The sequence below is a fragment of the Diadema setosum genome, chromosome 11, assembly GCF_964275005.1.
Source record: "Diadema setosum chromosome 11, eeDiaSeto1, whole genome shotgun sequence".
Classification (NCBI taxonomy): Eukaryota; Metazoa; Echinodermata; class Echinoidea; order Diadematoida; family Diadematidae; genus Diadema; species Diadema setosum.
In genome coordinates this window covers 31,819,429-31,845,634 of record NC_092695.1, presented here as the reverse complement: position 1 = coordinate 31,845,634, position 26,206 = coordinate 31,819,429, and the positions used below count along the sequence as shown (strand labels likewise).

Here is a 26,206-nt window from a genome sequence, read left to right as displayed (position 1 = left end):
CTTAACCGTTAACCTTTAGTTTGCCTGAAATTCAATACATGTGTAAATACACACTGCGTTTCATGAAAATACACATACGTTCAGCCGTTGAGTAAACATGGGTTGTGTAATAAAATCCCAAAATTAGAAATGGCAAAACTTACTATATGGTACGAAGATTGATTATGACCGGATTACCATGGATGAGAGATCCATTTATGCTAAAAAAAAAGACCTTTTTTATGATATTGCATGAAAATTTCCCCAGCTTTCCGTAACGTATTGACGATGTCTCGATATGACTTTTAGATGATATGATTGACCCCGGCATACTTACTATTATTTCATTATCGCGATTTAATTTTGCTGTTAGTGGCAGGGGAGAGAACATGACTTTTGCTGCTCGGATCACACAATACATTTGTACTTCAGTAAGCGAAAAGATTGATACTGTATAGCCTCTTCATTGTGCACGCAGTCAAAGTGGCGAGTTGGTGAGTCTGCAGCTGTGGTCTGCAGTGCAGCAGGTGAATGATCCTCCCGAACACTAGAGGGCGTGCGGCTATCTTCATTTCATGAAAATCGGCTCCCTCGAAACACAACATGGCCGCAAACATGGTAAGCTCGTGAGAAAGTATTTATTCATTTACTAAGCTTCCTAATTTTACTCAGTCTTTCTATGAAGGGGAAGTGCTTGTGTTAGTCATGCAAAGTATTCGCATGGCAACTTGATTACTCAGATACCGTCAATACATGGAAAAAAATGTATATAATTTTTGTCTAGTCATTAGATGGTCCCACTCGCTGGTTTTTGTGTGGGCAATTGAGTGTGTTTTTTTTTTGTTTTTGTTTTTTTTGTAGCTTATATCTATAGACTATGACTTTGTGCTTGAATATCATTTCATAGGCCTTCAAGTATTCAATTTATTGAACAAGACGAAAAACGCCCCTTTGCCTAAAGTGTGGCTGTGCATGTATTGATTTTGTGAGCTTGTAAAAGTGATCAATTTGTCATGACAATGTACAACACTTGACCCCCTATTCTATTTTCTGAGGGGCGCAGAAACAAAGAAAATTTAAAGGGACATTCCAGACGATTTTCATTATTTCACATCATGTAGTACATAAATCGACAACTCCATGTATAGATTTGTGGAATTTATTGTGGTTCTTGAGCAGAGAAACAATACTTTGAAAAACCTTAAACAAATTACACTGAACAAGGATGATGACATAGGAGGTTCACATATTTCAGAAATGTAGCAGTGCAATTTCATTACAATACCGCTTGCTTGCGAGTTCACCTGTGTAGAATGTATGCATGCCTTCTTCTTTTGTTCTGCTTCTTTGAGCCCCAACTCATGCATTCTTATGGTGACTCTGCCATGTCATCATCCTTGTTCATTGCAATTTGTTCTAAATTCTGAAAATATACATATTCTTCATCCACAATATCACAAATTCTGAAACTCTGTCCTCAGTATAACTAATTTATAGTTGTTCAAATGTAAAAGTCTGAAAATCATCCGGAGGTCTCCTTTAAGGGTTATCATGTAGAAATGCACACCATGCACACCTACCCTTTCCTTGCATAATTTATCAATAAAATTTTCTTGTGGCTATCAGAATGTTAAGATGGATTATATCAGATGGTTTTGTGGAATTTAAAGGTCAGTTATGAAGGAAAAATAGTTAATTATGACCCAAAAGTATGTGGGTTTGTTGGCCTAGCGCGATGGATCAATGAACATGTCGAACTGTAGAAGAGCGATATGCATGTAACAATCAAAATCAATCATTATAGTCTGTCTAACAGCCGCTTTAACCAAAATAATTATATCACCTGGACAATAAAGGGGAAGGAAAGGGAGTGAACTAGACCAGTTTGAATCTGGTGCATCTTCTTTTTTTTTTCTTTTTTAAAAGTCTTTTTCTCCTGCACACAATTGTGTGTCTGTCAAATTTGTTGCTGGCTTAATGATTGAAGGATAATATTTCTGTCCAGTGTTCTGTTGCTGTTTTTTTTCAAGAAATATTTCATATTTGTTCCATTATTCATAATCGATTAAAAACTGAACATTTCATTATTGTGTGCTGTATGCTCTAACATTTCAAACATTGTATTTAAGTTTATAGCATATTACAAAATGAATTATGGGACTGTCGTTGTATTATATGTGTAATTACGCTTTACAAAAATATGATACACATTAATTACATTCATGTATACTCGCCACAGCAATATTCATTAAATAATGGAATTACATGTAATTAATGATAATAGGTCAAACAAAAAGCATAACAATATAATATGCACTGTATACGTACATACAGTGTTTTTATTGTAATATGGAAGAGCACTCACAATCGTATGCATGAATGACAACTTGTTCATATTTTTGCAATTTCTACTTTTATGCCTTGGAAGAGAAAAACAAAGGTGTTCACTCATGCATAAACTTTTACCAAATATTCTATGAGAAATATAAACTTGAAAAAGTGTTAACTTTTTTTTTTTCCTGCTGAGTATACGGTCCTACTGGTATGCATATTCTTTAACACAAAACATTTAGCCAGTTATTGCCATTCAGAAGATACAGTATGACTTTTGATATTAAAAAAAACAACAACAACAGTGGCTTGCAAAAAAAAAAGGAGAAATTAAATTAAAAAGCCTAACCTCTGCTCACAATACAAGGTAGGGAAATTACAATTGTAGTGTTTACACAAGTTTGAACTCCTTTAATGTTGTTATAGTTTTCATCTGATTGCTAAATGGCCAGTGGCCATCAGGAAAGCAGTTAAGTAAAGAGCAATTTTTACTTCTAGATGTTCTATTAGCTTTAGATACAGAGTAGCAAACATCAGCAACAGCGTTAGTTTGCTGGAATCAGATAGATTAACACTTTGACAAAAATCTTTAAAGTTTGAAGTTTGCACAAAAGCCTTCCTCTGAAAAATGATACTACATGTACATACGGGATGGTGCACAGGAAGACGATGGTTATGTTTTGTTGCACAAGGATTTGTGTGAGTATTTTGGGGTGTTTTTGTTATTTTCTTCTTCTTTTTTTGCATTTTTACTCATTGCATGTTCTCAAAGCTTGTTATGCTTCATCTCATACTCATCTCATCTCATACTCATACTCTCATACTCACAGTTGTACATAGATAGAAGAGTTGATTGTTTTCAGAGAGAAAATGGAAAAGCATACTGTAAAGTAAGATATTTTCACAGCATGAAATTTTCGCGAATTGGAGCCGACAGCCTTTTTTTCTTTTTTTTTTTTGCGGCTTGAAATTTTTGTGAATTGCCACTGGCATTCAATGCATAAAGTGTAGACAAGAACTTCTGTGTGCATTTCAATTTCGCAAATCTTGACTCTCATGAAATTTGCAAAATTAAATTTCAGGCGAACATTTCTGGTTTCACAGTACTGTGTTGAGTGTTTGCCTCTGATTCATTCAAGATAACAGCATATGTTTGAATGTACAGCAGGAAAGATAATTGATTGGTAGGACATGGTATTCCTTGAAGAAATTTCCTTATAAGATTTAAACAAAGAAATGCAATAATTAGTTGTTATGATCAGTACCATACTAAAAAGATTGAAAAAAAAGCTGTCTGAACTGACAGAGATCATGCATACAGATGCTCTACATATACAGTTAATATCTGTGAGGGGAAGGTTATTTGATTAACAATCCTGTATACACATCTATATGTAGTTATCTAAAGAGTAGCTCTTCTTTGTCTAGTCTGTGTTTAAGCCATTTTACAGTCATTGTGAAAGAAATGTGACCCTCTGCTCCCATTTTGCCACATTTTTGTCCTATTTTTGTGTAAGTTGAAGGGGTAATCAAAAACTGTATTTTAAGGGATATTATAGTGAATTCGTTGTAAATTAAATTAAAATCATTATATGTTATACACTTAAAGGTTTAAAACCTTGTGAGTGCTAACAAAGACAGGACATTCTTTGTTCACAGTTTGAAGAAATTGTAAAGATTAGATCATGTCATAAGAAAAAAAAAAATGAACTACTATCCCCCCCCCCCCGAAAAAAAAAGCATGCACATGCATGTAAAATAACAAATATGCACAGTAGAGTATCTGAAATTCCTAAGAGTTACCATGAATCTTGAGCCTAATTTTAGAGCACTTGAAATATAATGTTGTGTGGGTCTGCAGTAATGCAGCAATGATATGGTCTGGAGATGTACAGATCTACATACCTTACCCATTTCATATAAACATTTTTCAAAATTTTGTAAAGCATACAGTGCATACACAGCCTAATCAGTAACTAATGTTTGCTGAACCAAAGCACCCCCTGAATACATCTCCTAGATGGATTTATGGTTACTTCTTTCAAGCTTGTTCCTGTGCAAAATTTCCAAATTGTGGCTCTACATTTTGGGCAAAATGTTTTTTAAATAGATTTTTGATAAATAAATTTTTCATTGGTCCAAGGCAACTGCAACTTTAAGTCCTTGAAATAAAGATAGTTAAGGACAAGATGAGATGATGACTATACTGTGGTTTTAACCACTGTTCCAGTTTTATGTACGAAGTTGTATAGTACTCACAGGATTAAAGTATCAGGGACCTTTTTATTTGGCACACCACTTAAGTGCAACAAAATTCAGTGCTTACAACAAGCTTTTTTCATGGTCATAACTTAATCTGAACCACTAGCTGCTTTTTCAGGACATGATTATGTCAACTAAATCTTCAGAAATAATCACAGGTACATGTATACATGTATCATTCTCCTACTTTAAAGTTGTGAATTTTTGTTTTGTTTTTTATCCTGGGTAAATTATTCCTTTGGGGAGATCTAGGAATTTTATAAAGGGGAGGCACCTAACAAAATTAAAGACGGGTGTAACCCCCCCCCCTCCCATTTTTCTTTTTATTTATTTTGTTGTAACAAAAAAAAAAGGGGGGGGAGGCACCTGGTGCGCCCTTGTCTGGATCTGCCAAGTGGCTGATATTGATAAGTTTTAGTAAGTGCATGGTTTAGTGCATGCCTAGAAATTTGGGTTTCATGTGGGATGATGTGCACAAGCAAATACTGAACACTACATTGTACTTAGTAGGGTAAGTGGGAGCCCCACTCAAACAGGACAAAAACTTGTTCCATAACCCTCCCGATTAAGCGCGGGCCACTGTACTTTGTGTTTTGAATGCGTACCATGGTGTGTTCAGGGGAATGTGACTACCAAGGAAGTATGCACGGTTTCATAAAGACAAGTGATATCTGCAGGAAGCCTGCTGTGTATACAGCATTATTTTGCAAGATAAAGTTCACAAAAGTCTTGTGTGTGTGGGAAACTTCTAGGCATGATATCTCCAGCAGGTGCAAGTTGAGGAGAAAGAACACATACAAGGTACTCCTTTTAAATCAAAGCACATACATGTACATGTACTAGCATGAAATTATGACTGGACAGTTAACAAAATGGAATGCATTTTATGCTGTTGGCGTTTATTGTTCCATAATATTGTGGTTTATTTTACAACAGTGGAAAGAACAAACAAATCTTGAAGAAAAGAAAAGAGAGGGGTGCATTAATGTTTCATTCTGTGGATTGGAGGAAGAAATATGCCGTGACATTTGAGTTTATTGGGGTACATGGGGTACTGCAAAAGGGCTCATATCTGACCCCATTGCTGTTCATGGTCCCACATTGTCTGTGAGGAATTCCTAGCCCAATTTCTGGCAGACAAATGCAAGCAGGCAGTGATGCTCAATCAATATTCAGCACCGAAACAACAACCTGTTTCTTGTCAGTGGACACCCACGCACTACACTGAATGTTCCTAATCCTCAATCTGGAAAATGTTCCTTTGTTCAGCATTAACAGTTCTGCATACAAATAGAATTCTAGAAGTTGTCTTCCAGAATCATGTCTTTCATGCATTGATTTATTTTATTCTTAGTTGATTTCCTTTAAAAAAGCAAAAACAAAACAAAAATGACAAAATTTTTTTTTTGTTTTGTTTTGTTTCTAGATGATACACGGAGTAATATACTTTGATCGATTTACGGATACATTTTTATGTGCTGATTCAAATCTCCTCATCATGAATGATTTTGTATTTCTGTTCATACTTGCAGGGCATTGGTTTTATGAGCCACACTTTGTAGATTTAATGTCTTGTAACAAATGATAAGACAGAGCTACAGTAACCACAGAACTCCACACTATGATACAAGGTACATGTAGCGCATGGTATGCACAGTTGAAATTATCCGTAGGTACCTTGGAAGGGTTTTATTATTTTTTTAGAGTATCATAATTATTATTTTGGTGTATTTTTTTCTCCTTCCTTCTACTTTTGTTGTTGTTGTTGCAGTATAAACACAGTATTTTTCTTTCTCTCCCCCTTTCACCTGCTTCATATGGAAAGCTAGCTGTCGAGTGCCAGCCTGAATTTCACTCCATTTTGTCTGACCTCAGGTGTTATTGGTTTTGAAATATTTGCGCTGTAAAGGCCGATAAGAAATCTCCTTTTCCAACTCTTCCCCTTTGTGGGCGAAAGGAGTGACTCACGTGTTCTGCTGCTTCCACAGGAAATTGTCCTCATCAGAGATATGGAATGAAATTTTTCCAGACTCGATTATGCGCTGTTACCACCTTATGATACGCCAAAGCCCAATTCCACTGGCTTTTTGAACCCGCTTTTTTTGTGTGTTCCAGTTCAACTCAAACAGAGAATGACGTGAGACGGATGCACAGGTGCTGACGCATGGGGATTATTTGCGAGCCTGTTGGCGGGCCGTGGAGAGAGAAAGTTTCTTGATTGTTCCAATTGTCTAGATGTTATCTTCCATTAATATCACTTTGAACTGCTGATGGGATACGATGTATGGGATCCCGTTGTTACAGCAGTGAGAAAGTGCCACACTTTTTTTTTTCTCTGTTGGTTTAACCCATTCCCAACGGGAACCTGGTTACGTATGTATTAAGTTTATGGGGATTTAAGAATTCAGTATGGAATGGGTTAAGAGAGATGAGATCTTTGCACAATACGAGGTACGCACAGAATGGTGAGACAATTCAATACGGCCTTTTTTACGATCAGTGGTGTAACTTTTGTACTCAGAGGGTCAAAATTTCAAACAAAATATTTTTTCATTATTCTGTTTGATTCCTGTTGGAAAGCATTCAAATTTTTGAAAAAATAACATTTCAGACCTTAAAGCTGAAGAGTTATTGGTGTAATTTAAGGAAAACCCTGGCACCTGGAGTAAATTTAAGCAAAATTTTGTTTTCATGAATTGCACCATAATGACAAAACTCTGTAGTCAAACTTCACCATGCAAAGTTTATATGGTTAACAACAATATATAGTTTGTGAATCAAAACTATTTGGGGGTTGAATATAAAGTGAATTAAAAAAAAATGTATGAGATTTATAAATTTTTGGTAAAAATACCAATTGACATGCAATTTTTAAGATTTTAACTATTTAATGGAGGGCAAGCCAGGTCAAACTCTATACTATAACAAGTCTTTAAGAAGGGCTACCTTCCTATGTAGGTTAAATGAAATTCCAATCATTTCTTTAAATCTTGGATTTTTCACACATGGATGTTTCGGAGGTGACAGTTAACATAATAGAATGTTTCGGAGGTGACATTAATATTAACACTCAGTTTTTTTTGAGAATAAGTGACAATAACACAAAACTTCTTCTTTTTATCAATGTTTTTAATAATTATAACTCGAGAACAAGAAATTAACTTCTGTTTCAAGCAGATAAACCACACAGAACAAGTGTTTTTTACACTTCATTAATTAGCATGGGCACCGGTAGTTTGCCTTCCATTTGGACAAAGGTTGTAAGCTAAATATTGTAATCTGAAGAAACGTGGCATTCCATTTTCTACCTTAAATTGAGATGAGGGTGTGAGATCATTTTAGTAATGTTTCTTTGCTCTCAGAACATTTTATTCCACAACACCAGGGAAGAATCACTTCGTTTCGGAGGTGACATTCAATGTTAACATTGTGTTGAAATATTCATTTACAGTAAGAATATGACGGACATATTTAAAGCTAGATATTGTAATCTGAAGAAACATGGCATTCCATTTTCTACCTTAAATTGAAATGAGTGTGTAAGATCATTTTAGTAATGTTTCTTTGCTCTCAGAACATTTTTTTCCACAACACCAGGGAAGAATAACTTTGTTTCGGAGGTGACATTCAATGTTAACATTGTGTTCAAGTATTCATATAGTATGTCCCCCCCCCCCCCCCCCCAGGGAAAAAAATTACAATTAGACTTTTGCATTGATAGCACCCAATATGATTAAATCAGCTAAAATCTACTTTGGGGTCTTAAATTATAACATCTTAGCTCTATTTTGCAGAAAGCCCCAGTCAATTTGGTTAAGTGGTCTCAAAGAAATGTAGATTGTTATAAAGGATGTCAGGAGTCTGATTCTTCCAAGTTTAGCACTTGGATGCTCTTGGAACTGCATATTAATGTGTAAACACAATATACAGAACTTGGAGGGAAGGGATTCCTGACATGCTCTACAAAAATCCTCATTTGTCTTTGACCTCTGAAGCAAATTGAATGGGGTTTTCTGTAAGGTGTGGGCAATGAGTTATAGTTTCAATCCCTCAAATTGTATTTTAGATTGATTCACTATCTTTAAAGTTATCGTTGCGGAGGGTACCATTGTAATTTTTTGGTGGGGACATAGGTTATGAATGCCAAAAGCAAAAATTCTTATTTGACTGGTATTATGTTTTTGTTTGCACATAGTATTATAAATAGATTAATCCAAGGATGTTCATGAATTCTTCATCATTCTTGATAGCCACCATACAAATGTTATAATACTGGTGAAAGGTGTTTGGTTCATCTGAGATAAATTTTCTATATACCAGATTCATTTAAACTGTTGACATTACTAAAATATATTTTATGTATCTTTCTGAATTGCTTGAAAATTACCAGCAAATCATATATATTAGTCACTTTTGAGAGTAAAAAGTATAAGATAAGAAAAAATCATTTTATTGTTTTGGAGGTGACACAACACAGAGACAACCCAACTTCTCAGGTGTTAACTAATACAATTGTGAACATTCATGTCTTTCCTCATGGCTTTAATTTTCAAATATAAGCTCTTTCTTTCAGTTCTTACTTGTTATTTTGTTTAGTTATTCTCTTTCATGATAGTGGATACCAGCTCATATTTTGTTTTGGATTGTAATTCATACTAATCTTTAGCAAGTTTTTACAGTTTAGTCAAGACAACAGTTTGTGTTTCCCAGCTGAAGAGAGCAGCATAATGCTTTTGTGTGAACTTATGGGGAAAATTTGTTTTTAGTTCAGTAATTTTACCCATCAACTTCACAGAAGGTCCCGGACACAAACTGGTCTCAAATAACCCTATAAGGGACCAAAAAAGGACAAGTTCACCTCAATAGACACGAGGGTTGAGTAAATACAGCAATATTAGTAAAACACATCAGTGAGAGTTTAAGGAAAATAAGGCAATCCGTTCCAGAGTTATGAATTTTTGAAGTTTCTGCTCAGTCAAAGCTGAATGAGAAGACTTCTATAGCTTGTGGTGTCACACATGTACAAGGATATAGAGAAAGTATCAAGAAAATTCAACATATTTTCACTTTTCTTGCATTTATAACAAAAGAACACCTTGACTTCTCTCTTTTGGAAGGCAGGGTGAATAATATTGCCCTAACATACACCAGTAGCAAGTTGAAGAAATGTGCACTTTTTTCAAAAAGTAAAGTTTTGTGAAATTCACTTATATTTTCTTTATATCGTTGTATGCATGTGACATCATACATTGTCGTAGTCGTCTCATCCAGCAGTGATTGCATATATTTAAAAAAAAACAACAACCATAACTTTTGAATGGATTGTCCAATTTCCCAAACTTTCAATGATGTGTTCTACTAATGTTGCTGCATTCACTCAATCCACATGTATATATGAAGGTGGACTTGTCCTTCAAGAAACCATTTTCTTTTCCTTGAAATTCCAGTACTTAAAGCCAAATTCTAAGATAAAACATAATAACAAAACAAGGTAAACACGTCATCAAAATTATATTGAGATAGAACTACAAATCTTGTTTTTGGATCTTTCCCTTTCCAGTCCTGGGGACTTGTTCCTCTGTTCACTTTAGTTGTCAGATAACTTCAATAATCTTAAAAAAATACAATGTCATAAACAGTTGGTTCAACTTGGAAAATGTAATAATTATTGTCATATTAAAAAAAAAAAATCACATAATTTTGTTTATGATTACCACGTTGTACATGGAAAAACAAAAACTAAGAATTCAAGAACAAGTTGTGCACCAGCTATAGGCATGTGGACTTTTTGTGGAGTTTGATTATTTTATGATTTTTTTTAAGATTGTGAACTAGGGCATGCATGAACTGCCACATGTATCACTTTGGTATCAAGGGAATTCTGGTGAGCTAGGTATACAAAAGTCACTTCTATTGTGATGATTTTGTAGATATTAAATGTATTTGAAAATGTTAATAGATAGTGAAAAGGAACTGAAGTCTTGCCTTTCACTATCACATAACAATATGGTGTTAACAAACAATGTCACCTCCGAAACACAAGAAAAAGCAACCTACATGGAAAGCTGTGATTGGTAAATCTTCACAACTAAATTGCTTAAATTGGAAATCAAGCTTCTAAGATGAAAGCATCTATATGTTTACTTAATTAAAGCAGGAGAATTGATCTTGATTACAATATTATATATACAACAGATGGGTGTATTTTGTGCATTCTCTTTGTTAAAAAAGTGACAAAATGTAAATTTGCCCTTAAACATACAGTATAGTAATAAAAATAAGAGTGAGAGTGTGTTAGTTGATTTCTCCACTTTGAGACTTGTGTTACTAAAATAGATGAAACCATTGGTGTACATGATATGGTTTCTCTTCAATAGAAATGAGCAAAAACTCTTGTTAACAGTGTTTTGTCACCTCCGAAACAGTAATTCTTAGTTTTTATTAGATGTTTTATTAATCTGTAGAAAATTCTCACTTCCTGTTGCCATATTACTATTTTCATCCAAAAGAGATTCCTGTCAATTGGACAGAATCAAACAAAATTGCTTTGTCTTCGAGAAATTATCAAATATAATACGCTTGTTGTTTCGGAGGTGACGATTGTTTCGGAGGTGACAAGTGTTAACGGAAAATTGTAAATTGCTCCGAAATGAAAACAGGCGGCTGTATTTCTACTACCTTATTTCAGAGATAATGTGATTGGATATGTTACATTTTTGTAAATGTAATGTATAACTGATGTCAAGAATAAAAAAATCAAATACATAAATCTGTTGTCTCGGAGGTGACAGAAAAGTTAACGGAAAAGTTGCATAAATTTATAAACACTCACCAAAAAATGATAAGCTATTTGAATCAAATAATCTTTGGATCGAAGTTAAGTCAGATTGATTACTATTCTGTTTTGATGGAAATTAGCAAAGTTGAATTTTATAATTGTGAGCAAGAGCTAACTCAAAAGAGGGGTTAATTGTTAACGGAAAATGTCACCTCCGAAACATAAAGTTTGGACAATTTCAGTCTTTAAAGAAGACAAAGCAGAACCTGGTAAACATAATAGTTCTTAAGTTTGGATACCTGTCTATCACCACAACAACAAAAATAATGAAAAGGAATAAACAATTTAATATGCTAGGTCTGACAAAAAAACCATGTCAGAGTGCATACACCAAAAGTGTTGGATTTCAAGCATGTAAGTGCATGCCACATCTGAAAGAAAAAGAGAGGAAAGTTCATTAAGGTACCCAAGGTAGACACTGTGGGTGGTAAGTTTATGAGAAAAAATAATGCATATCTGTCAGTGTATAAGAAAGTTATACACCAATTAGTGCCAAAACCGTGTTTTACACCACTGATTGTAAAAATGGCCATACACAGAAACACTTACGTACATACTTTTTTTTTGTTCGGATACCTTATTTTGAATCTATTTAATGATTTAAAAATCATGGTTTGCAAGGAAACAAATACACACATAAGAGAAATGCTAGTAGCTTGTATTCTGCTCACTGATGCAACTTGATGACACAAATTCATCACTAAAAGCAAAGAAAGAGAATTCAGATTCAGCAAAGAAAGAGTTATGATACTAAGACTGACAACCATGTATACATAAGATTTGTTCAGTACATAATAAATGCTTTGCCTTGATCAACTTAAGCTCAGCGATGCTACTTGCTTAAATTACAAAATGTATTCATGCAAAGAAAATATTACAAATTATTAAAGCATACAATAGAATAGATCTTACATGCTTCAGATCATCAAATGAAATGAGGTTTTTTTTTTTTTTTTTTTTTTTTTTAAATACATAATACAGTGCTCACTCCCTTTTGGCTCTTTTTCTTTTAAATAGTTATTTTATCTGTCCAAAAGCATGTGCATATTCCTAAACATAATAATGCACACATACACAGGCGAACGCAAAATCCAAAGAAACTACCCGTATTCAAGCCCAAAGCAATTAAATAGATATTCATTTCAACCTAAGCTGCCTTACAATTGTTCCCTGTTCATTTACATTAGTTGATAAGTTGGTATTGCAAGGTCCATGTTGTATTTAGCTAATACTGTAAAAGTGGATATTATCGCGTGACAAATTTTTCACGCTTGGCCGGGTAAGAAGAATTTCGCGTGTTTTTAATTCCGCGGAATCAAGACATCACGCACAGGCACATATAGCGAGTAAAAATATTCGCGTGCTTTTATTTTCGCGCTAGTTTCTGGTTGCGCAAAATGCACGAAAATTTCAACACCGCGAAAATTTCCACTTTTACATTATGTTTGCTAAGTTTAGTACAGCTGTAGTACCGTGTGTTTAAGCAAAATATGATATTGATGATAGGGCTGAAATGGGCCTTCTTGTATGCTTAGTGTGGCTGATTTAAAAAAAAAAAAAAAAGAAGACTTGTTTACTCTGAGACCAGTCTATTCTTGGGAATGCTGGATTTGGAAATGATGAAAATGCCAAGTAGCTGTGAAAATAACTTCTTCGGCCTCTTTGTTACGGGCTTCGTGATCATTTTCACTTTTTCCACCCCCGCCCCCGTCTATCTACGTACCTCATATCTATCTATCTAATTGATCTTATCTTATCCTATCTATCTATCTATCTATCTATCTATCTATCTATCTATCTATCTATCTATCTATTTATCTCTAGATAGCTATCTACCGCTCAATTTGAGATACACTTTTCTTAATTTCTCCACTTTTAGGAGGAAGTAAATACAGCTGTTGATTTTATTTTGATCACTCTTATGATGTCAGATTTCAAAGTTATTGCCATATCATGATAGTTAAAAATAGGAATCAGACCTTTGCAAGATTTAGAAACTTTTTATTTAGTAGTGACTGGAAATCTTGCCACACGTCCTTCCCAAGTCTTTTTAATACTTATCCCTATTTGGTATATGTTTTATCCGAGAGATCATACATTCTTCTTGGAATACAAGTTATTACAGTCATCTTTCCTCCTTTGGTGGACAAAAATGGCAATTCTTTGTCTCATGAAGTTGAGCAGGAAAAGGGCATGAATTAAGCTTATCTCTCAAAGCTCTTTACTCTAAAACTTCCTTTTATGTATCAAATAATGAAATTAAAGTCAGACTTCATGTAGAGAGTCATGAACAATTGGTGTTATTCAAGGTTATTACCAACAAAACAAAAAGAAAAACATTTTTTTTTCTATTTATATCTTAGATATTGATAAAATTGAAAAGGGACTAGAATTAATGTGTATGGAGGGGGGGGGGGATATTGCTATTTTCTTCTTTCAAAGTGAAATTCCACTCTAGTTCAAGTTAACTTTTAATGAACTGAGGATAATAAAAAAACAAACAGACCAGTGATGGGGACAGTTAAAGGGACTGTACAGTACTGGTTGAGATAGGGATTCATGTTTTTAACATTCCTAAGTGAGGTAATGAAAAGCCTCTAATGAAATATGAAAGAGCATGTAATTTTAAGAAGGATTCAACATTTATTTGATGAAAATTGGTTTTCAAATGGCTGAGATATCCCAAAAAGTGCTAATAATAAAAGGCGACATGCCCCAACTTTATTAGTATCTCTTTGTTTTACCTTGTTTTTGGATATCTCAGCCATTTCAAAACCGATTTTCACCGAATAAACTTTTGATACCCCTTAGAATTGCATGCTCTTTGACATCTAATAGAGTGGTTTCTGAATATCTCACAAAACGTTAAAAGCTAAATCTTTACCTCGACCAGAACTAGTACACACCCTTTAAATCAAACATAATGCCAAATTGCTGTGAAATGTTAGAGTTTGGAACATAATTTTCCAGAGCAACTTTTAAAGTTCTGTCATCTTCATACTTTTCCTGCTGATCTCAATAAAACTGTTAGCATGAACTATTTGTTTGAATTTTTGTATCTCTTATAGACCCGGTAAGACCAGGTAGTGTGGGGATACCAAGAAGGGGGCATGCTGGCCTGGCTCAGATATATTCAAGAACTACGTACAGCCTTATTCAAATTCATGAAATTCTTCCCTCAAGATGTTTTCATTGCAACTGAATGACAAATTGCCCCACATCGACGTAAATCAGCACTGAATCGATCAGTGTTTTAGTAGTAGCCATGATAAGCTGAGCTAGCATCTGTTGCTTCAAATAAAAACACCAAACCAGTGTTCTGTTTGAAAGCAACATGAAGCAAATCAGACAGGGTGGAAGTGAAGAGTCGTTCAAAGTTTTCATTTAGTTTTCACGGTCTGAAATGGGCATGAGAGAGTGAGAAAGAGGACATAGAGGCAGTGGTGATTTGCTTGGTGGCCAGTGCTCTGGCAGTGGGCCAAGCTTGGATCCCTTAGGAACAAGTGCAGACCATCTACAACTCGGTGTACAGACCATGGGTGAATTGCATAGACTAGTACACTTTTGGAGCTTTGGAGACTGTATTATAGGGCAGTTGTCTGTACAGGTTGATGTTGTTTGTTCTGTCCTGTGGAAGAAGATAGAAGACTGACCAGTTGCTTACACAGGAAGAGCAGAAAGTATCTGATATGGATGAAGGAAAATGAAATGGAAAAGAAGACTGAGGGGGAAGTATTGAAGACATACGTAGTCGGTGTATTGTGATTCTCAATTTGATGCAGCGTTTATTGTGAATTATATTTCATCATGGTGCGGATTGCGGTAGATATCATACAGAGACGTAACCTCATCAAACTTTCACATATTTTGCTGACTTTTAACTTTCCTTTTCAAGGTGCTTGTGTGATGTTAGACACATACCTTTGTTCAGTGCTGATGATAGATACTCATAACTCCCATGAGTGTTGAGAAACTGTTGGGGAAAGTGTGGGGGAGATGAGGGTGCTGTGTAGGGAACCAGGGGGAGGTGTCCAGTACTTAAATGGCCGAAACCCTGATGGTCCCTGATGGTCCCTGGTGTGTTGCTGATGACTCATTGGCATCAATGGGATCTAACATCTTGCTATTACTAGTTGTAGTAGACAAATACAACCTTTAAATGATCCAGTCCAAGTTCAGCCTTGACGGATAGTAACTGTTTGTGCCTGTATAATGCAAAATCATTCAAGAGGGAACATATTTCACTGCATCTAGTGCTTTCTTCTTCTTCTTCTTCTTCTTCTTCTTCTTCTTCTTCTTCTTCTTCTTCTTCTTCTTCTTCTTCTTCTTCATTTTTTGGAGAAAGCTGGATGAAGTTTGAGCTGTAATTTGCTGTGAAGTATAAACCATTGCCTTCCTGTGATTATAAACTAGCATCATCAATAACCAAAACATTTTTTTGTTGTTGTTTCTGTGTGCAAGTAGGTTTGAAACCCCCAAACCAACAAAGATCTTCCGAGTCAGAGTTTTCATTTTTGATAGGATGGGAAACTACAATATATATATATTTTTTGTTGTTGTTTTTGTAAAGGAGGTCGCTGGAATTCAGCATTTCAAAGATTTTATAGAAAAAATTGGCAAAGGCTAGTTTGGATTCCAGTTCCTGCATAAATAATGTCTGCTTTTATTCTTCATTTAAATGTTTCATCATCATGTAAGATCATGCTTTATAGGAAGCATATTATTATTATTAGTTTGTTTTGATATGTATGCTATCAGCACTGTATTTTTGTTATATACTCACTTTCTTGCATTCTTTCTCGTCCATTCTATTTCTGTTTTCTTTATAGGATGTCGCTGGAACTACCAAGATCACCTTGGACAAGAAGAACTATGGCGTGCCGGATCTTTTGGCCGAAGGGTAAATTTGGCATTCATTCCGACAATTAGTCAGAATTTATCTTTGTATATTTGATCAGATTAGGTTCATTATAACGTCCCCCTCCCCTCTTTGATATATATAAAGGGTAAAGAAGAATGCAGTCTTCTGCATTTTGCAAAGGTTGACAATTTGTGTTTCACTTTCCTTCGGTGAATTCAAATTCCCAGAGCTTAAGAAACTCCTTTATACGCTTTTTTTTTTTTTTTTAGCGGTTGGCATACTTATTTATATGATAATACGTTGACCTACGTCTCCTTTCTATTCGTTGGTATCACTCTTTTTAGGCCAGCGAATGACTAATCATAGACACTCCTGAGGGTTTTTTAATAGCAGCATTTTAGAAATTCTTTTGGCAGAAAAGGGGAAAATGTAAAAAAGCCACAGAAACTGAACTACCACTGGTGCATTGCAGCATCTTAAGTATGAATTATGTCAAATCTTGTTTCAAATCTTTCCAAAATTTTGTGATGATTATAATTGCCAAGAGAGTAGAGTGTCTAAGAAGGGTATGAATGTATTACAACTTTATTAGTTTTTGCATTTTTTGTATTTCTCCTTAGACTGAATTCCAGACTTAGATCCAAATTTTGTGGTGTGATTGCAGGAAAGATAATGCGATATTAAATAAACTTGAGATGTGCTAAGAACTTCCACCTTAAGACTTAAATCAGAGAACATTGCCCCCCCCCCCCACAGGTTTCATGAATATGTTGCCTCTCTTTTCATCAGCTGGATGAAGCAAACTACCACTTAAGTGTTATCTCATCAATCTGTGTACTGTCGTATCTGTGTATCACAAATTTAAGGACTGTTTCATGCTAATCCGAGACGTACTGCCCATTTTTGTAACAATTGCGAAGTCATAGATCTTGATAAGTCACACACTTTTCCTTCCTCTCGCTTCCTTTTCTGTATGACAATTCAAAACTGGCTTGCCTTGACTCATTCAATGAATTACCATGACTTGTAACAGAGTGGTGACGGGGGGGGGGGGGGGGGGGGGGAGGGATGGGGATGGGAGGTTGGGAGAGAGTGTACAATTGCATCGACGAAAAAAGAGAAAAATGATTGACAGCTGAGACAAGAATCAGGTGAGCTCTGGCAACTTTGTGACTGATCGGTGGGAGGAAGCATGCGATTATTGGCGTAGAACAGAGGACAGGAAACACATTCAATTAGCTCATCCTTCTCTCTCGTTCTCTCTCTCTTTTCTCCCTTCTACCTCTCTTCTTCCCTTTCCCCTCTTGTCACTGTTTCATCCTCTCGGTTTTGTCATTAAGTGCCTCTGAAGTTATTTGGTCTGATATTTTTGTCCAACTGTTTCTGTCTGTCTGTCTGTCTGTCCTCCTTTGTGTCTTACAACACATTCTGTCCCTCTCCTCATTTTTCTATCTTCCATCATCTCAGTGCAGTGGAATGTTCCTTCTTTTTGCCCTCTTATCATTTTTTTTTAAGTCTTTTACTTTTTTGGATAGGTCATATCGTTTCATTCTAAAATGGTGAGCTGTTCATTCAATCCAATGAATGCCCTGCAGAGGAAAAGACATATGATGACATAAATGGTATCCCGGGGTACCAACTAAAAATCAGCCATTTTGTTGAATTATTTATTTTTTTAAAAAGGTTGTACCCTGGGTGCCAAAAAGAGGAAATTATTTTGGTGCTGGAGCTAGCGTGCGCTAGCCACCGCACTGCACTGCACTTAAAGCACATGCTAGTGGTATCGCAGCTTCCATGCACGCATAGTATAACATGCAGTGGCGTGGGAATGACTATGTACACGCACACACAGTGCATGCATTTTTCTCTGGCTGTCCTTGAGTGGACGTGAGGTGGCGCTATACAATGCGGTTACCCGGGGTACTACGGTACCCCGGGGTAACGCTTGACGCTTCATATATGCAGGTCATTGCGGCGTTCTTTGCCTGGTGGTCATTCTCTTCTGTAGATTCATCTGTCAAGCAAGAGCCATTTCATTGCTACCTATATTGTCTAGCCATTTGTCCATCTTCTGTCTAATTGTTTATCTGATGTCTGTCCATAATATGTTTCTTTTCCAATCACAGCATGTTGAGAATTGCTAATTATATAGCAACTGATTTTGTGGAATAGGTATGAATCAGGACACAAAGATGCAGATTTTGGTGTCTAGAGCTTAAAGGGATGATGAAGTATTGGGGGAGATGAGGATTGGGCTTATAACTTTTTGTGAGATATCAAGAAACCACTTATAAATTAGAACAGAGCATACCATTCTAAGAGGAAGTTTATTCTATGAAAAATCGGTTTTGGAATGTCTGAGACATCAAAAATAAAGTAATACAAAGTGATCCTAATAAAAGGTGAGTCCCACATTTTATTAGGATTGCTCTGTTTTGGATATCACTGCCATTTCAAAATCAATTTTCATCAAATAAATGTTGAATCCCTCTTGGAACTACATGCTCTTTCATATTTCATAAGAGGTTTCTCGTTATCTCACCAAATATGTTAAAAACCTGAAGTTAGGTCTCAACCAAAACTATGATCTGTGTTGGTCTTGACTGATACTTATAGCTTGGCAAGGACTAGCACACCATTCTGTCTTTTAATATCAGAGTGGCTTATTGTTCTGTAGAACAGCACAAAAATATTTCCAAAGTATTTGTATCGGGTCTTTATCACAAAGACGTTGCTCTCGTCCGGAAATTGAAGATGGCATCAGCAGCATTTTCTCACTCCTTTGGTAGGCATTGTAGCATCTGAAACTACAGATCAGGAATCGGGACTGGAAAGGGGGCTGTCTTTGTGGTGAGGAAACGTACAGATTGCATCAGGGAAGCGCTCGCTGTAACCCCAAGAAATCAAGATATTTCTCACAGCTCAATGAACTCGATAAGAAAAGGAGTATTCGAATATCAAATATTTGTATTTTATGAGATTGTGATCCTTGACAGAGGTTTGAGCGGAAATACTTCTCAGTTTGATTGATGGAATGCTCTTATCTGCATTCTCCAGCTTCTGTCTATCTACCCCCCCCCCAACCCGACAATCCACAGACTTATTTTGGGGGGTCCGATTTGTGAGCTTACTTCATGTTGGTGATGTCCAAGCATCCACCTGCATCTATATTTCATCAGTTTTCCTTCCTACAGTATGCATGTTTTTTTTTTTCCCCCATCGATATATGATTGCCCTCTTCATCGTTATGTTTCACAAATTTTAAGCGATGATTTGCTCATGTACAACTTAATGCAAATATGATGTATTTTGTAATGTTTGAAATGTCTGAGATGCTCAGTGTTTCCAGTCTGTGGTTATCATAACATGTCTTTATTGGCATATGACATGTAGGAAGAGCTTTCAAAGTAACATACTCCAAAACTAGTCCATCACCATGCCTATTTGCAAGATATTCTCTCAGAAGTATTCTCCAAAAGAATCAATTCTGTCAGAACTCTACAGTCACACTTTTATGAATCATAAATCTTTCATGCATAACTTAATTTTTCATTGGGTTCCTAGCCAAATTTCTGCAGTGGCACGCACATATACCACACCGTAAGCGAAGTGAGCAATATTTATTTTCAACAGATGCCTAGGAGAAATTTTGCATGTAATTCCAGTGTTCTTTCACACTAATCAACCTCACCGATGTGGGAAGACCAAATTAACACATCCCTGGCTAAATCCTGGTTAGTTGTAATTAAAATTGACGGAAGTGCTCCCCCACCACAGAAATGGAAGACTGAGAAAGGTGTTTCTCCCTTTGGGGGTCATCAGGCTGGGGGGGCAGAAATAAATTACTGGCATTTGCGTATTTCCCCCCTTCCCTTTGCTCCATCCTCCCAGAAGGATTTTAAATATCATAAAACGGTAGTCATGTGATCAAGGGGATTCAGCTTCATACGGTTCTGTATGCGATATTTGCATTTCAGTGTATTACGTATTCTTCCCATGTTGGTAATGTTCCTCAAATAGATCTTGTCACACACACACACACACACACACACACACACACACACAATTAAAAAGATAATCTTTTAGATTCTTAATATCAAACATGTAGGACTATTTTCCTGGATGACCAAAGATAAAATGAAGATAGTTTCCCCTTTCACATATTGCTTGTTGGTGCCCCTTCCCATTTTGATATGTTTCATGTAATCAACCAGCCATTAAAAATGTGTTGTGGTGTTTAATTCAGAAATTAGTTTCACACACCCTATATATGTCTACCAAAAGTATTCTAAACTGTGAAAATTAATGTCAGTCTGACTGATTTTGAAATCAATATGCCATCATTTTGCCCAATTTAGATCATAACTGGTTGCATACTAAAATTGTAACCAATATGTTTTCTAATTATTGCAAGCAAGTGATCCTTCTAAAATGCATCTTTCAGAGCAGCGCCCTTTGTAGTGCTTTGTAGAATCATGTGTTCAAGCTACATATTTTTCAACTATCTTGTAAAATGCTTGGTCATGTTGATGCATATGTTTATGGTTCCTTGTTTTCTCACACGTCCAAAAAACACCTGTCATCCTCGTCTAAACCAGTGAAGAATAAAATCAGGGATGAAAAGGAAACAGAGTTAAGGGTGACCCATGCTCACCACACATACCTAGACTGAGTAATTTGTCAAGATTTGTGATTGATATGGACAAATGGAAGCATACGTGGCTGTGGAGCTACAAATAATATCAAAATTTTCATCGATGTGTATCGATACAAAACTTGTATGCTGATTTATAGTGATCTGCGCCTTACAAAATACTGCAGAGATTATAATGTGTACATGTGGCAATTTTAGAATAATATCTAGTTTGGTAGGATGTTATTTAACTGTTTATTAAATGGTGATATGGATCCTAATCAAATGATTGGCTTAGAGGAACCATGTGACCAACCTTAGTTTTTGCCTAATATGCCCAGTGGGCATAAGTTTTTAACATTGGCTCTGTACTAATGACTGCTCAGAGATACGCATGCGACTGTGGCTTGTTGTAATCACACTCACTGACATCACAATTGCATACTTTCGCAATGTGCACTCGGTCAGTTACACTGTACCTCCATCACTTTTTTTTTTTTGGTAAACAAGCTTGTGTTTTTGGAGCATTTCTTCGGACATCTTGGCTTTTTCAAAAGCAAGTTCAACAAGTAGCTGACTGGTATTTACATGTACACGTAAGGTAAATAAAAACAATAGTTAATAGAACCGGTTCTTTTGTATAAAACAAATAATGCACAGGTTTAAGTTCATGACATTAGTAGAGATGAGCTCACTCTTGGGTATTCATGATGTTGTGGAAAATGTTACACCACTGTACAACTTGTAAATACCCTTGAGTGTGCTGCCTCTCCACTAATGGCCTCTCACCTGTGCATTATTTGCATGTTGCTTATAGGAGCAGGAAAGCAGAGCCCTGTGATCACTTTCTATCCTGTGATTTCGGGGTAGAAAGCATCTGACCATTCTTGTTCAGGATGTTAATCATCCATATCAGAATACCGATAGTCATCTACAGGGAGATCATTCAGTGATGAGGATGGCGAGTTTGAGCCCCTGTCAAGTGTTGGGGATGGTTGACGTCAATGTTTTGCATCCTGTCTTTATCGCCGTCTTTGGAATCTCAATCACAGCTTTTTGGGTATACCTGGTCTAAAAAAAAAAAGGGGGGGGGGGAGAAATGTGTGTCGATTTGCAAGGTGGACTGTGAAAGGTCATCTGCTTGGAAGATAGATTTTGTGGTGATGAGAATTAATCCTCCAATGGGCTTAACTTTCCTCTTATTTTTCTCTCTGTCTTCCTGCCTGAGATGTAGGAGGTTGATACTAGATAATTACTCACCCTCATTTGTCTCCGTAAGGGAAATGCCTTTCTGTTGATTGAATTAAAGGAGGCACTGTCAAGGCCAGTAGGCTATACTGGACCCTTTATTCCCCCTCCAATTTTTGAAGGTTTTGAGAGTTATGATTCATGTGGCTTGCTTGAGTGTTCTTTTCTAGAAAATAAAATGCTTAGATTAAATCGTTAATGTTTTCTGCCACACGAAACAAATTAGATATATATGGTTTTTTTTTTATGTTGCTTTACTATTATATGGTTTTCAACAAAGGGAGTTCTGTTTTGTTGTATGTGTTGATTACATTCTTTTTCAATTGAAATTAGCATGCCTGCAACGTGTGTAATTGGCAGTATGATGTAGAAATTTGTCTTCAGTATGTACACACTGTAACATCAACTAATTGCAACTTTTCATATATAGATTTATCTCTCTATTTTGCATTATTTCTGGATTGTTTTGACTCCCATAAAAGACTAATCACAAAAGTTGAGTGCTAATCATAGCCCTTTACATCCGATTTTACATCTGATAATGACTTTGTATTGAGGGTTGATTGGTCTCTACCATCAATTATGTAAGATTGTTAGGAATGTTGATATTATTTTACTTACAAAATATACAAATGCTCAAGTGAGAATGTTTGTAAATGTTATTGGATATTTTTCATGTTGCATAATCACTCCAAGTCATTTAGGGTCAGCATTCTTCTTGTCCGAGATCCAGGAAAGGTCATTGTCCTCCATAAAACAGCCAAAACGAGCCTTCAGCAGCTGTTGTGCACCCATCAAAGTTTTTGTACCAAGGAGGAAGCTAGGGCAATAGCTCCAGGTGATGTTCATTTGTCTGGCAAGACTTCTGTGGATAGTGCTGGTGGCTGGCCGTCACCGGACTTATCGCCGTGGAACACTCATTCTTTGTGAAGGAGACAGAATTCAGATGGGCAGATGGGAATAGCTGCTGGCACGATGGTTCATGGGTGTGTGAGAGTGCGATCGTGGGCTGTGTTTGGCAGAGTGAGGGAGGGGTAGAAGATTCAAGTCTGAAAGAAGATGGAAAGGAAGGGGATGAAGCTCAGACGGGGAGGTCAACGGAAGATACGATGGAAGACAGAAATCAATCAATCAATCAATCAATCAGTCGATTGATCAATCGATCAATCAATCAATCAATCAATCAATCAGTCAATCAGTCAGTCAGTCAGTCAGTCAGTCAATCAGTCAATCAATCAGTCAGTCAGTCAGTCAATCAATCAATCAATCAATCAATCAATCAATCAATCAATCAATCAATCAATCAAACAATCAGTCAGTCAGTCAATCAGTCAGTCAGTCAGTCAGTCAATCAATCAATCAATCAATCAATCAATCAATCAATCAATCAATCAATCAATCAATCAATCAATCAATCAATCAATCAATCAAATCAAATCAATCAAGGTGGGTACAGTGTACATACCCCCAAGATCCATGGAAATGTTCTTTCCAGCAGTCTTTGTCTTTAATGACTATCTAAGCGATGTCCTGTGTCTCCTGGATACCAGTGTCCATCCTAAACTAACCAACCTCTTGACAGACAGAAGAAGGGAATGAGGACAGAAGAATGGAGGGTTTAGGAAAAGATATGAGAAGGGACTTGAAAATGAAGAAGATTATATTGGATTGGAGAAAGAATACAACAAGAGGGAGGAACAACGTATCTAAACAAGATAGAGAGGAAAGGATGACAAAAGAGACTTTGGTGGGACTGAAGATTGGTGTTGCACAGAATCAAGAGGAGGAAGCTTGGAGGAGGAGGAGGAGCAGCAGCAGCAGCAGCAGCATTAGAAGAAGAAAATGTAACACGATTGTGAGATGTGGGAGGAGGCAAACAAGTCAGTATTTGGGAGTCAAATTGATGAGGTTTGCAGTTGAAGTGAAAGGTGAAAAGGAAGTGGAAACAAAGAAGGGAAATGAGGAGGAGGGGATAGAAGATGGTAGAAGGAAAAAGTGAAGATGATGTAGATGAGTATGTGGAGGAGAGTTTGTTTGTTTCATTTTTCGTCTGAGAAGATGGGTGGATAGCCCATATTCAGCTGCGCTAGCTTGCCTTCAATGGGAACCAGTTGGATGTGAGGCGGACCACTTCACCGGGTTATGCACCATGCTCTGTACGATGAATAAATGAAGCGGAATCTTTTACTTGCATGAGTTGTGAGTCTCACATTCGGGACCTCTGTTTTATGTCCTATCCGAGGGACAGAGTGTTTTGTCTCTTACCAGAGGGGATGGTATCATTACATACAACATTCCTCAGCTAAACTTGAGAATCGAACAAGGGTCATTTGGATCGGAAAGCAGATGTGCTACTGACTGAACCGAATCAGCACCCTTAAAGAGTATGATGTGGAGCTACGAGAGAGATAGAAGGTAGTAGAAAGCGTAGAGGACATGAAGGGTGGGAGAGGAGCATGCATGGGGGGGGGGGGGGGGGAGAAGGGTTTGGGAGAAAGCTGAGGGAAATTAAAGACAGGAGACTGAGAGTGAGGGCCGGATGGAGTAGCGATGGGAGACAGGAAGAATGAGGTGGAAGATGAAAATTCTGGAGAGGGGTAGGAAAAATGGTATAAAGGAGACATTAGGATGGGAGACGTGGGGTGGGGAAGTGGAAGAAGCAAGGGATGAGCCTACACAAGGACACGAGTTCAAATATGGGTGAGGTGGTTGATAGACATCCAAAGGAGGACATGTGATAGGGAAAGAAAGAAAGAAAGAGTCTGGAAAAGAGTAAAAGAAGGAGGGAGGGGGAAGAGATAGGTGGAGGACAGGGAGATGGGAATGAAAAACTGGAGGTGAATTGAGGACAGGGGTACAAGATGGGGTGCAAGGGGATTGGGATGTGCAATGTGCAATGCAAGGGGGGGGGCAAAAATAGACATTGGCAAGAAAGGAGGAAAATGAGTAAAAGACTGGGAGTGGTGAATGGATTTGAGATGATGAATGACCGGGGGGGGGGGGGGGGGGGGGGGGGGGATGAAAGACATGAAGATGGTGATGGATGACAACAGAACACAGAGTTTTCTAATGCCGTCTATAGTGGACTCCCGTTAATAACGAAGTTCTCGGGACCGGCATTTTTCTTTTGTTATATCAAAATTTTGTTATAACCAAACAAATAAACAATAAAAAACATAGAGCAGATAATGTTGTGGCATGAATTTTCACTTCGTTGTAACTGGAAATTTGTTAAAACGGTGTTCATTCTAATGGAAATGCACTGTACCTGAAATACTTCTAGAGGTGCCTGAATTAAATTGAGAATATGACATTTATCACATGACATGTACTTTATGATTGTGTACTGATAGGTATTATATAATATACTGATACAGATAGGTATTATTGAGTGGGTAAAGTCAGGTCACAATTGTATGCCATCTGCTCATATGTCCAATATGAGTGAGAGATGATAAGTCATTGGTGTAATATTGCCCTAATAAACATAATAGCCAGGATCACACTGGCAAAACTTCTGGAAGTCTAAGTTTTCATAGTTTTGCCAATGTGACTGCAGACTTCCCAGAAAGTTCTTGTGAAACTTCCCACTAAAAAGAAGGAAATTTCCTGAACCCCTGCAAATTTTCTCAAAGTTTGTGCAGCCTGAATGCATGCAGCTGAAACTTGGCAAAGTTTGTCGTGTGACCAGTTTCGAGTACTCGGTGCATTTGTTGGTCAGCTGTCAGGTGGCGCATGCTTTCTGTGCGCCAGTGACCCAAACTTCGAGAAGTTTGGCCACCGGTGTGAATGGAAGAGCAAACTTCACGAAGTGTTCTCGAACTTTAACTTCTTAAAGTTTTGCCAGTGTGACCTCGGGTAATGTGATGCATAGGACCTCTTGAGTTGACAGAACTAATGTTGTTTATGTGTTGGATTTGTTGGGGTGTTAGTGTCAGACAATGCATTTCATTGCTGTCGCGTCTCTGTGGAAACACTTTACAGTGTGCTACTTGCACCTCTAGTAGTCAATGCATCTTTTCCTTTTTACGTTCTCTGTCCGTGCCCCTGGTAC

At 36.8% G+C, this 26,206-nt stretch overlaps 1 protein-coding gene across 1 annotated transcript in view; it reads left to right on the top strand.

Moving 5' to 3' along the window:
* The first annotated feature begins 526 nt into the window (after positions 1-526).
* Positions 527-26,206, top strand: part of LOC140234689 (proteasome maturation protein-like) — a 92,215-nt gene continuing 66,535 nt past the window's right edge. The window contains exons 1-2 of the mRNA XM_072314724.1: positions 527-597; positions 16,240-16,310. Coding sequence (XP_072170825.1) covers positions 583-597; positions 16,240-16,310 — 86 coding nt within the window. The 5' untranslated portion in view covers positions 527-582. The remainder of the gene's footprint in view (positions 598-16,239; positions 16,311-26,206) is intronic.